This window comes from Microtus oregoni, unplaced genomic scaffold (genome assembly GCF_018167655.1).
Source record: "Microtus oregoni isolate MIOR12 unplaced genomic scaffold, Mior012 000008F_ref0000371, whole genome shotgun sequence".
In the NCBI taxonomy this organism is placed as follows: domain Eukaryota; kingdom Metazoa; phylum Chordata; class Mammalia; order Rodentia; family Cricetidae; genus Microtus; species Microtus oregoni.
This window is the reverse complement of record NW_024543067.1, coordinates 55364086-55377043: the sequence shown is the minus strand read 5'-3', so window position 1 is coordinate 55377043 and position 12958 is coordinate 55364086. Positions and strand designations below refer to the sequence as shown.

The window sequence follows — 12958 nt, the reverse complement described above, 5'->3', positions numbered from 1 at the left end:
GAATTTGTATGGTTGGGGAAGACTTCGGGGCCACTTGCAGTGAGACCAGGATTTATACATACTGCTTGTTCTAGATTTCTGGAACTCACTTCCTCTGGAAGGATACCTTATTCAGTCTATATATAGTGGACATGGTACTTCCTCAAAGCAATGTCTTAGACTTTTTTGACTCCTCACGGGAAGCCTTACCCTTTCTTAAGCGTGGTTGGGGGATGGGATGGGTGTGAGAGGGGGCAATGTGAAGGGAGCAGGAGGAAGGAGGGAGTGGAAAATGGATTTGACATTTTGCCAGTAAAATGAGAAAATATATTTTTTAAAAATAAATTTTTAAAAAAGAAAGAAAAAAATAAAAGATGAAACAAAAAAAAAAAGAAAATAACCATGTACTAATAAAAATTTCAGGATTTGACATGCATTGTTGTCTCAAGGTATTTTTTCTTATCAAAACTATAGATATAAGGCATTTTTGCTAATGTAAAATATCATTTTACATCTGAATTGCCTTCTTTTGAAGCAACTTATTTAAAGCAAGCTTGACATCCTTATTCCTCAGGCTGTAGATTAGCGGGTTCAGCATGGGCACTACTGTAGTATAAAACAGAGAGAACACTTTCCCTTGCTCTTTGGAGCTGACTGATGATGGCTGAAAGTACACAGCTGCTAAGGAGCCAAAGAAGACAGTCACAGCAGAGAAGTGGGAGCTGCAGGTGCTGAAGGCTTTGAACCTGCTCTCAGTGGGAGCCAAAGAAGACAGTCAGAGCAGAGAAGTGGGAGCTGCAGGTGCTGAAGGCTTTGAACCTGCTCTCAGTGGGAGCCAAAGAAGACAGTCACAGCAGAGAAGTGGGAGCTGCAGGTGCTGAAGGCTTTGAACCTGCTCTCAGTGGATTTCATGCAGATGATTCGAGCAATGATAAAACTGTAAGAGCTCAAGATGGTCAGGGTTGGAACACAGAAATTGAATGTACTGAGGCACAGAATTACTACCTCATTGACAAATGTACTAGAGCAAGAAAGTTGCAGCAATGGAATAATATCACAGAAGAAATGGTTTACTACATTAGCCTTGCAGAAAAGCACCCGCAGCATGCAAACAGTGTGAATTGTGGCTTCGATGACACCCATACCATACACCCCACCTATCATCCAGGAACAGACTTGGTAGGACATGGTGACATTGTACATCAAGGGGTTACAGATAGCAACATAGCGGTCATATGCCATGGCAGACAACATGTAACACTCAGATATAACAAAGATTAAGAAGAAGTAGAGCTGAATCATGCATTCAGGGTAGGTTATGACATTCCTTACTGTCACAAAGTTCACCAGCATTTTGGGAGTGATGACAGTGGAGTAACAGAGGTCAATGAAGGACAGACTGCTGAGGAAGAAGTACATGGGGGTGTGAAGGTGGGAGCTGAGCACAATCAGGATGATCATTCCCAGGTTCCCCAGCACTGTGAGCAGGTAGATTCCAAGGAACAGGAAGAACAGGGGCAGCTGCAGCTCTGGTTGATCTGTTAAGCCCTTTAGAATGAACTCAGCCACTCTGGAGTGATTGCCTTCAGACATTTCCTCCTGGAAGTTCTTTGTAGGAGGTTAGAAAAAGGTTGTTTATCACTGTGCACTGGAGTGTGACATTGAATTCAAGTCTTTTTGCTCTGGTGTCTCCCATTTCTAACAGCTCTTCATGCGTGTTTTTATTTAAAGACTTTAATGTGAAACATACAAATAAATATCTAGTATATTCATATCTACCTGTATTCCATGAATACCCCCAAAACTGATAAATTCTATGGAGCTGTGCAATTTAGCATATCTATCTTGTAAGTATTGTTTATTTATTCCTTTATTCTTATTTAATGTGCAATGGCGTTTTGTCATGGCTGTCAAGTCCCCTAGAATTGGGATTACAGACAGTTGTGAGCTGCCATGTAGATGCTGGGAATTGAATCTGGGCCCTCTGGAAGAACACTCAGTGCTCTTAACCACCAAGCCATGTGTACAGCCCATAAATACTGTTTTATATTAAAATATCAGCATCATTCTGGAAAACTCTCAAACAATATCTTTGAAAAACTTTTGCTATAATTTAATAACTAAATGAATCTTAAAATATTTATTTAGTATTGTAAAATAGATTCTAGGTACAATAAATTAAACAAGACACTGAATATAGTGCACCTCTAATTATAAAGGAAGAAATGAGACTTTCTCTACTGGTTAATAACATAATGCTCTGTATAGAAATCTTAGTTAATATATGAAGAAATTTCAAAAAATATTTAAATGATCAGCAAACAGCAGTATAGAAAATGTAAAGGAAACAACCACTAAACTCATTAGTAATTTAATAAATATTATAGTTTACTAATACATACATTGAGTGAAAGAAATATAAAACATTTCACTGAGACTTGTAAAGATATGTGGAAGGAATTTAAAGATATACAGAAAAAATTTATTTTTAATAAATCAGTGAAAATAACCTTGTGACAGTGGATACACTTTCCAGATTTAAACTTGACAATGTCCTTATCAATTTCATGATTTTAATGTAATTTACTTGCAGAGGTATCATTATACCTCCGTGAAAATAACTGACTAAAAAAAATGATAACATACTTAAAACAAGAGAATGAAACCCTAAAACTCCCTGTCTTGAATCTCACTATAATATTGTAATATTTTGCTTCATGTAGTACGTATTATAGAAAGATGTGGCAATTAGTGCAATGAGTTTGACATTCCAGAAGCAAGCTTATATCTATAAGCTGTGGATATAAGGGTTTATTATGACCAATCAAATGAAAATACTTTTTTTATCATATGGTACTAGGATAATTAGATAGATCCTTGTTATTAATACTTAGATAGATACTTTCACACACCATTCAATCAGACTCAATTCAAAATGGGCTATTGCAACTAAATATAGCAGGCAAAGCTACATCCATACTGATGGAAAACACAACCACATTTTTACAATTTTAGAATTAGTAATATTTCCTAGGTAAGAACCCAAATCAGGAGATATCAAAAAAAATCAGTAAATTGAACATTATGAAAAGTCTGAAGAAAAGACACACAGTATGGGAAAAATCCAAATAATAAATTCAAGGAACAGATTTGAGCCAAATAAACTTCTGCGGCCTATGCACTAATGATTATACAATGTGGTTCTGTCATTGCTGCATGACACACATTAAGTCGTGTCCTAAAACAAATGACTCAGGCTGTTTTCATTGGCCATGTGACCAGTCTTCCTCTGTTCCCTGCCTCTGGCAGTGATGTGCTGGAAAGCAAAGGTTCTTATCACACAAGCTCCTGCGTCATTGTAGACTTGATATTAGTCATGAGTGTCTGGTCCATCCCAACTGACTAATTGCCCTGAAGTCTACCACATTCTCATAAATTCTGCTGCTTCCTGATCCTCTAATGCTACCTTTATGTTTTAATTCCTGTGACCATGGGGGAGGATCATAAACACTGTCCCCTATCAATTGTCTTAGCCTCACTTTATCTGATACATTTTAGCAATGTGTGAGTCACCAGCATTGCTTGTATCTTAGTGTTACTGAAGCAGAAATGACATACAACAAGCTTAAAGTATTTAATTTGTTCAGATTGTACACATTCAAACACTCATGACACTATAATATTCAAGGTAATGAATATATGCAGCATTTTCAAATGGTTCTTTGTATGTTTTTATAGTTTATGGTGTTTAATTTGAGACATATCCACTCAAGTTTTTATTGTGCAAATGTCAAATTGTTAACCCGAGGCATTGCATTAACAAAATGCATTTATAATTTACCTTCCCAACTTTGGTAAGACTTTTACATTAATTTTCCTGTCTCTCTGTCATCCATTCTATAGTAGATTTTTTGTATGCTTTTCTATGGATTTTACTGTAATCCTTACCGTATTTAAGTAGAATAATTTAATGCTTTTCCTTTTGTGCCTGGCTTAGTTCAGTTTGTACAGTATCTTCCTCATTTGTCCATGTTCATTCCAATGTAAGAATTCTTTTGGAAAATAAAACAAAATTATCTTATTTAAAAGTATTAAGTAATGCTGCACAACAACAATATAATCACTAAACTACATCTGCACATTAAATTTTTACTATATTTCAACAAATTCATCTAGAAAAAAATGTTTCCATAGTTCTGCATTAACTTGACGAAATCTGTGTAATCTCTGTAGTCATCCTGGCTGCACTAACCACTTATGCTTTGTGTCTGAAAACAGAGGAAAACACATCACAGTTGTAGGGACCCAGGGAACTTCGAGAATTTGATCTAGAGTTGGAAGCTTGTCTTGAACAAAAGCATTTTATCACAATGGTAGATGATAGCCACCTGGGAACTATTATAAAAATTTATAGAAAATAAATATGAATACTATGAGGATGATGCTGCCTCAAGAAGATATTGTCACATTCAAAAGTGACAAACAGAAATGATGTTTCCAGTACTCAGTACAGAGAAAGGCATGACACAGAGCCCTGCTCCTCCTCAGACTTCTACAGTCTAGAAGGGGAGAGAGGGAGTCAGTCTGATTGCTTAATATTCAAGTGTTGAAACTGCACTTTTCATGTTCAAAATATATGGTTCTATTGAGTCAGGCAAGAGTGGCTAATGCCTTTATTCCCAACACTTGGGAGGCAGAGGCTGATGGATCTCTGAGTTCAAGGCCAGCCTGGTCTACAAGAGCTAGTTCCAGGACAGGCTCCAAAGCTACAGAGAAACCCTGTTTCCAAAAACAAAAACAAAAAAGCATAAAAAGTGGTTCTGTAAAAACATCAAAGTGTATAAAGAATTTACATGTTTGATTGATGAAAACAAGGTGTGTAAACAAGGGAAGAGCTAGGAATATAAAATATAGATTTTCTTAGTACCTTGTGCTAATTTTCAGGGGTGTTTTAGATAGAGCATTATTTGTTAAACATATCGAGGCAAATAGAATGTTTATTTTAAAGTTAGTTATAACTAGTATCTACCTGACCAGTAGCACAAAGAGGCTTGCATTTATTATGTTCCTTCCAAAGATATAGTACAGCCATTTAAATACACTTTTTGTTAACATAAAAACAAAGTGGACCACTAACCATAGATGGAAAGTTTTAGGTTTAAAGGTCTTGTTTTTGCTCTCTTCTGATATGTCTCATCAAAATAGGAGTGACCATTTTCAGCTACTTCCTATAGTGTTTAGAGATTGGATTTCAGAAAATCTGTCTTGTTCCGATGTGAAACGGTGCTAGGAAACTTTAAATTCAGGTGCTCACCTTTTTCCTACATGGAAACTTCTGTCTCAGTCTGCTTTAGAGCCAGTGAACGTCACATGAAATAGCTCTGTAGTAGGTGATGATAATTCAAAATATCCCCCCCCCCACTCTCGTTTTTGCAGGGAATCAGGACACAGCGTTCAAGTTCTAAACAATTCACACATTATAAATCAAGTGCCATGATTCATGCCCTATCTTCCCAAACCTCTGATTCGAATAAAGTTAAGGTAGTTTTGACATATAATAGGTGTCAGATAAGTAAATACAGATATCATAAATATATGACACACACATACACACACACACACACACACACACACACACACACACACACACACAAATCCATAACACAAAGAAACTCTCTCAAGACTTTCTATCATTAGGATGAGCTGTGTAGGTAATGGGTGGGGTAAGAGTAATTAAAATTTCCTATTCTATCCCCATGTGGCACTCTTATTATCTCCCCAGTGTGCCATTCTCTCTGCTGTGAAATAGTAGCAATATTTTGGTTAATGCTAGAAACTAAGCCCTAGTGGACATGTCTGTATAAAGCACACATAACACTGACTTTCAAACTGAAAACAGTTTCTGAAATAATTGAAGGCATGTTGGTGTGTTTCTGCTTGGGGAAATATGACATAATTTTTATTAAACTCTGTTTCTTTCATGTCTATTTATGTTTTTAAGGTTAAAGGAGCTCAGTGAAGGGTTAAGAGAACATGCTGATTTTAGTAAATCTGGAAATAAATGGAGATTCAGGAATAAATACACAATGAGTTTTTGAAATTATTTTAGGGTACATGATAAATTACTTTCCACAATGGTACAGGATGAAGATTCTGAATGCTCTATAAGCAGAGACTATAAATGCACCAAGAAAACAATACACAATGAAGAATGGTAACTAGTTTTTTGAATTGGAGAGTTAAGGATAAGCAAAGTGGCTTGTGAAGTAAACTGTACAGTAGTAAATAAGCATAGAAAATGTCTGTGTGAATTGTGTTTAGCTTGTTATCAACACAGAAATGAATTATTGATACGTGATTTAAAATGTGTCTGTAGAAAATGTTGCCTCAAGTAGGGACTAGACAATCGCAGGTCACTGGTGTCCTCAATAACCTAGCCAGAGGAAAGGCATCCATGCCCCCCTCCATCGCTGCAGTTCTGCTCAAGAAGGGGCCAGCAAGCCACAGGTCAACCAACTTTCTCGAAGCCATGGCTGGTGGGAAGAAATCCACGTCCTCTCTCCCATGAATTCCGGCCCGGTGCCTTGTGGTGCAGGTAGATGGGTCCCATGATGATGAGCATATATGTGGAGGAAAAATGGGAGAGAAAGAGAATCAGAGTGGTTTACGTGTTGTCGAAAGACGGAGAAATGAGGAAATAAAGGCAGTGAAAAGTAGGCTGATGTTGGGGGCCTACATGCCAACTGGGGTCATTGTAATGTCTGGCCTGGGATACTGCTAAGTGCCTTGTCTGGGTCCCTGGTCCTACAGCAACTGAGAGAAGCAAAAAGGATTTATTTTTCTGGTTAGACTTTCAAAAAGAAAAGAGAAAAAGAAGAAGTAAAAAAGAAGGAAGGAAGGAAAGGAAGAAAGAAAAAAGAAAGAAAGAAAATAAATGTGTAAGTATTTCTCTATAGAAGGTGATAATATATACAAGTCTTCTACTTCCTTCTTCTCAGATGAGCAGAAGCCATGACACCAAGCCAAGAATTAGGACGCCTTCTCCCTTCTTAATAAAAGACTAGAGCAGTTTGAAGAAATGGATAACACTAGGCCTTTGAAAAATGAACCAACATGTTTAGATCATGTGTTTGTGGCAGGAAACAAAGGAAAGCTGAAATAAAATGTTTGAGTATGTAAGAGGGACATAGATTTAAGAGAAAGGTGTCTCCAGGAGTCAAGTTGCAGCAAGCATTGTTATAAAACAAATATGTTTATAGTAGGAAATAGCAAAAAAAATAGTAAGCATGAATCCAGTGGGTTTATATAAATGAGTAAGGGTAGCAGACAGATCAATAATTCAGAAAGACTCATTTATCTAAATTTTTTCCTTCAAATAAATGGAGCAATTAGAAAAAAGAATTTATGCATCCCTGATTTAAGATTGTCTATTTATTTCATTATTTTCTTTTTGCTTATCTGTTTCCTCATTTGTTTGTGATAAGAAAAATCTTTATCTAATAGCACACTGTATTTTTAACCATAAGCGCTATAGCGTTGTCATACAAGTGACACCTAGACTACATTCATATCTTCAGTTACAACTATATATTTATACAAGCACTTCATACTTCTCACTACCTCTTTGGCTTAGAGACACTGTTCTATGTTTTCCTGTTAAGATTTACTATTTTGGAGATCTCATATGAGTGATACAATGATGTGTTTCTTCTTTAGAGGCAGACTTATTGGATTGAGCATAATGTTGAAAGTGGCAAGAAATGTTACCAAAAACCAAATTATTTCAAGATTAATCCTAGAAGCAGATATAAATGCTAAAGCCTTGAAGACACTGTGAAAAAGCACAAGAGTAAATGACCACAAGATTTGAGTTAGTGATCCTTCTTAGATAGGATGCCAAAAACCAAATTTGCTGTATGAAATAGTAAAGGGAATACATAAAAAATGCTTTAAAAATGTACATTAACCTCTTGAATAATAGAGGCTATTGCCATTTCTCTTAATTGCATACCAATACTTGATAGTAAGACTTTATTTCTGAAGACATCACACACTTTGGTCCAATATCATGGAGAAATAGTCAATACTGAACAGAAAGCCTTCTTTTTACAGGTTAGCTCTCATACTATTAGGATATACTGTGTTGATGGATTGTGGAGTGTTCCTATTGCTGTGCTAAATGCCATAACTAATAGCTTACTTCATTTTACAGCTTTTAAGTCTACTATCTAGGGAAGTGAGAGAAGAAAATCAGGACAGGGATTTGGATGTGAACTAGAGAAGATGTCATGAAAAAAATGCTATTTGCTGACTTTTCCCATGTTGCTTCTCAGCAGCTTTTTCTTTTTATAGTTCCTAGGACTATTGGGCCATGAATAACATAACCTACAGTGAGCTGTGACCTCCCAAATCTATCATCAGTCTATAAAATGGATAACAGGTTTGCCCCAAAAGTCAATCTGATGTGGAAACTTTCTCAGTTGACTCTAGCTTATGTCAAGTTGACATAAAACTAGCCAGCACAGGTAGAATTGCCATCAGTAGTTTGACATAGCTGTGAACTATAATAATAACTGCCATGGAAAGATATGTCCATAGATTTCTTAGTTACATGGATGCTATGGGAGTAATCAAGTGCTTTATGATTGGATTTAAGCCCTGTTCTCTAGTAGAAAACACATTCTTGGTACTGCAATCTGCCTCAGTAGTAAGCCTCTTACTATATTTTTGCAAAAAAACAAATATCAAACTACCATATAAATTTCTAACTCGGTACCTGTAGAAAAGGTGCAGTCCTCAGTCCTCATTAGAGATGGTTCCTTGTGTAGCAGAAGGTGGTTAACACAGAAACTCACAACTGTTTAAACGTAGAGAGGGCGAGTCTGTGGAGTACTCAGGTACAAATGGAACTTCTATGTCACAAATCCTCTCCCAAAGCTCAGGACCATCATGGAAGAAGTTGCAAAATGATTCTAGGAGGAATCCATCAAGGAAAACAGGGACAAAAAGTTTTTCTAGATGTCACATGACCTCTCAGCAATTCAGAGCAGCTGTGGTTGCCTGCACAGTGTTAACAGGAGGTCAAATCAGTAAACATTTCAGAAGGATGGGGGAGGGGATCATGAGCCCTGACTCATAACTTAAGGATAATGACATAAAATTAAGAAACCAAGATCACGTTCTTCTCTATTTAGTTTCACTGCCAAATACATTGTCAAAGAATGAATTACATGTTTCTCCACAAAATCCTTGATTATTTAATTTATCAAGTACTTTATAGAAGAGTAAACTATGTTTACACAATGAACACCATAAATAAAATCAATACAAATAAACACATGAATAAATGTAAAAGTTCTCATAATTTCATGTAGACTTTTATTTTATGTCATTATCCTTAAATAGAATCCTAGATGTGCTTCCTGATTCTCTGGGTTCCAAGCAAACCTTCATATCTGCTCTGCAGCCAACTTCAAGTTCTAAACTTTGATTCCACCAAACCAGAGTATGAGCTCTGCCAGCCTTGCTACCATCCGACTTCAGTACCCAGATACTGCAGACAACAGAGATCAGTTAGAGTGAAGAGAGGGAACAGCACAGGGTAAGAAGCACAGAGTCCTTCTCTTTTACACCCAGACTGACACAGAAAAACATTTCCATTGCTTATAAAAGAGAATCTATGTTCACACTGAGCTGTACTATATATTTGTGCATGTGTGTGTAAGCTTCATATACATTTTAATCTATTATAACGTAAAACAGTCCAGGAGGTAATTATAACTTTTACCCTAACTTTATAGACACAAGAACAAAAATCAGGTTTAGCGATGAGGATGCCATTTCTGAGTAAGCTTGTTACAAACCTGCATAGCATTTTACATCATTTTTACATAGTACAGTTGTAGTAATCAATTTAAAAAAAAAACAAATTCACTGCCTCTGACTATCTTCAGGTATTTATCTGGGTAGACCCTGCAGAGGGAACAAAAGAGAAATTGCTCTGAATTTTAAATAAAACCTTTATCCTTCCATCAACACAGAAGCAGAAATTCATTACTTCATTGAGAATTTTCAGTCCATCCCTTCCTGATACAAGAGTAACTTTACAACTGGTTTCTAGAAGGGGGCGGGTCTTTCTGGAAGTTTGAATGTAGCTGCCTTTTTTTTTTTTTTTTTTTTTTTTTTTTTTTTCAGCTGCTATAAGTAGAGAGGACTTGAGGAAGTAGGTGAAGACTCTGTTCGGCTTTCTGGGAAGAACCCTACCTGCTGCATCTAAAGGGTAAGGGCTCCTTATTATAGCCAAGCCCACAAGGAGTTTAAATGCGTTTTAGCTGGAAGCCCAAGAGTCTGGGGGTGGTAGTGGTGGGAAATGATCCTGGTGTGCGATGCCTAAAGACTTCTCTAGGTTAAAAGTTCATAAATGATCTCTATTACAGGTTCAGATTCTCTCTCTCTCTCTCTCTCTCTCTCTCTCTCTCTCTCTCCCTCTGTCTTTCCCTCCCTCCCTCCCTCTCTCTCCCTCTCCTTTTCACCTTCCTCACAAAAATAGATATTTGCTGCTTTTTGGTTTTTTCTTCTCTTCTCAGTTTTAAGTGAGTTTGTCCTAAGGAAACAGACCTTTCATTCTCCATCCATTGAGGCCAAAGAACCCTTCTCTATTCACATCTGATAGATGGAATTTTTGCCTGTTGTAAATATCTAGCACTGAATGTCTTAGATAGAAAGTCTATAATTTTAAAAACTATTTTTATTAAAGGCACTCCACACAACACTGCAATCGCTTCTCTGGGTCTGAAGCACAGATTATCCCTCTCCCTGAAGCTATGACCTGCAGGATATGGCCTGCTGACTCAGCCTGCTTCCTGCATGCCATTGAGATCACTATTACCTAGCTGCGGGACCATGCACCGGCAGCTTCCTAACAGTATATCCCTTTATTTTATTGTTTTAAACATTTTCTTAATCTATGGGCATCCATTAGTGCTGTTTATACGTGCATAGCTTCAGGGTCATATTTTGGAGCATGGGCAATCTACCAGGGACCATTTCCCTGATGAAAAATGACTCTCCCACTCCTAGTGACTTTCAATTGCAGACCTCTCAGGTATGGGTTGTACTGTATGTGCTTCTTCCAGATCTGTGCTGAAATATTGACTGGATTGATGGTGCATGTCTTGTACAGGTAACAAAACCTGCTTTAAGTTCATGATTACAGTGGCCCTGTCATGGACAGAAGACACCGACTTACAGTAGTCCTCCCTGACCTCTGGCTCTTAGAAACTCTCAGACACTTTTCTCTGTTCTGTGAGCAATGGTTGAAATGTGATAGGTGTTGGGTGTCAGACAGGATGATACGGGGGGGGGGTCACTAAGATAATCATACCACAGTCATTTATTTACTCTCTACACTGCTGTGTGAGCTGCAAGAGAGAAACACATGATCTGCCAAGTTTGATGGTATAACCGTTTCATGGATTTCTTTTTTTTAATTTTTTTAATTGAAAAAAATTTCCACCTCCTCCCATCCTCCCATTTCCCTCACCTTCCCCCCATCCTTTCTCCCTTGCACCCTCAGAAGAGCAGTCAGGGTACCCTGCCCTGTGGGAAGTCCAAGGTCCCCACCCCCCTCCATCCAGGTTTAGGAAGGTGAGCATCCAAACTGGTTGGGCTCCCACAAAGTCATTACATGATGTAGGATCAAAACCCATTGTCATTGTCCTTGGTTTCTCAGCAGCCCTCATTGTCCACCATGTTCAGAGAGTCCAGTTTTATCCCATGCTTTTTCAGTCCCAGTCCAGCTGGCCTTGGTGAGCTCCCAATAGATCAGCTCCACCATCTCAGTGGGTGGACACACCCCTTGTGGTCCTGACTTCCTTGCTCATGTTCTCCCTCCTTCTGCTCCTCATTTGGACCTTGGGAGCTCAGTCTAGTACTCCAATGTGGGTCTCTGTCTCTATCTCCTCCATGGCCAGATGAAGGTTCTATGGTGATATGCAAGATATTCATCAGTATGGCTATAAGATAGGGCCATTTCAGGCTCCCTCTTCTCAGCTGCCCAAGGAACTAACTGGGGACATCTCCCTGGACACCTGGGAGCCCCTCTAGGGTCAAGTCTCTTGCCAACCCTAAGATAGCTCCCTTAATTAGGAGATATCCTTCCCTGCTCCCATATCCACCCTTTCTTTATCCCAACCATCCCATTCCCCCAAGTGCCCCCATCCCCCGCTTCTCACTTTTCTCTCCCCATCTCCCCTTACCAACATCCCACCCCACCCCCAAGATCCCAATTTTTGCCCAGCAATCTTGTCTACTTCCCATATTCGGGAGGATAACTACATGTTTTTCTTTGGGTTCACCTTCTTACTTAGCTTCTCTAATTTCACAAATTATAGGCTCAATGTCCTTTATTTATGGCTAGAAACCAATTATGAGTGAGTACATCCCATATTCATCTTTTTGGGTCTGGGTTATCTCACTCAGGATAATGTTTTCTACTTCCATCCATTTGAATGCAAAATTCAAGGTGTTTTTAACCACTGAGTAGTACTCTAATATGTATATATTCCACACTTTCTTCATCCATTCTTCCATTTAAGGGCATCTAGGTTGTTCTCCAGGTTCTGGCTATTACAAATAATGCTGCTATGAACATAGTTGAACAAATGTTTTGTAATATGATAGGGCATTTCTTGGGTATATTCCCAAGAGTGGTATTGCTGGGTCCAGGGGTAGGTTGATCACAAATATCCTGAGAAAGAGCCATACTGATTTCCAACGTGGTTGCACAAGTTGCAATCCCACCAGCAATGGATGAGAATACCCCTTCCTCCACAGCCTCTCCAGCAAAGGCTATCATTGGTATTTTTGATTTTAGCCAATCTGACAGGTGTAAGATGATATCTCAAAGTTGTTTTGATTTGCATTTCCCTGATTGCTAAGAAGGTTGAGCATGACCTTAATTGTCTTTTGTCCATTTGAA

The 12958-nt window shown here is 38.1% G+C and overlaps 1 protein-coding gene across 1 annotated transcript; it reads right to left on the bottom strand.

The window, feature by feature from the left end:
- Positions 1 to 487: 487 nt before the first annotated feature.
- LOC121451623 (olfactory receptor 150-like) lies at positions 488 to 1572 on the bottom strand. Its single transcript, XM_041657317.1, has 2 exons — positions 872 to 1572; positions 488 to 725 (listed from the first exon to the last, which is right to left on the bottom strand). Exons 1-2 carry the CDS (start codon positions 1570 to 1572, stop codon positions 488 to 490), a joined length of 939 nt encoding a protein of 312 aa, XP_041513251.1.
- Between the last annotated feature and the right edge of the window lie 11386 nt (positions 1573 to 12958).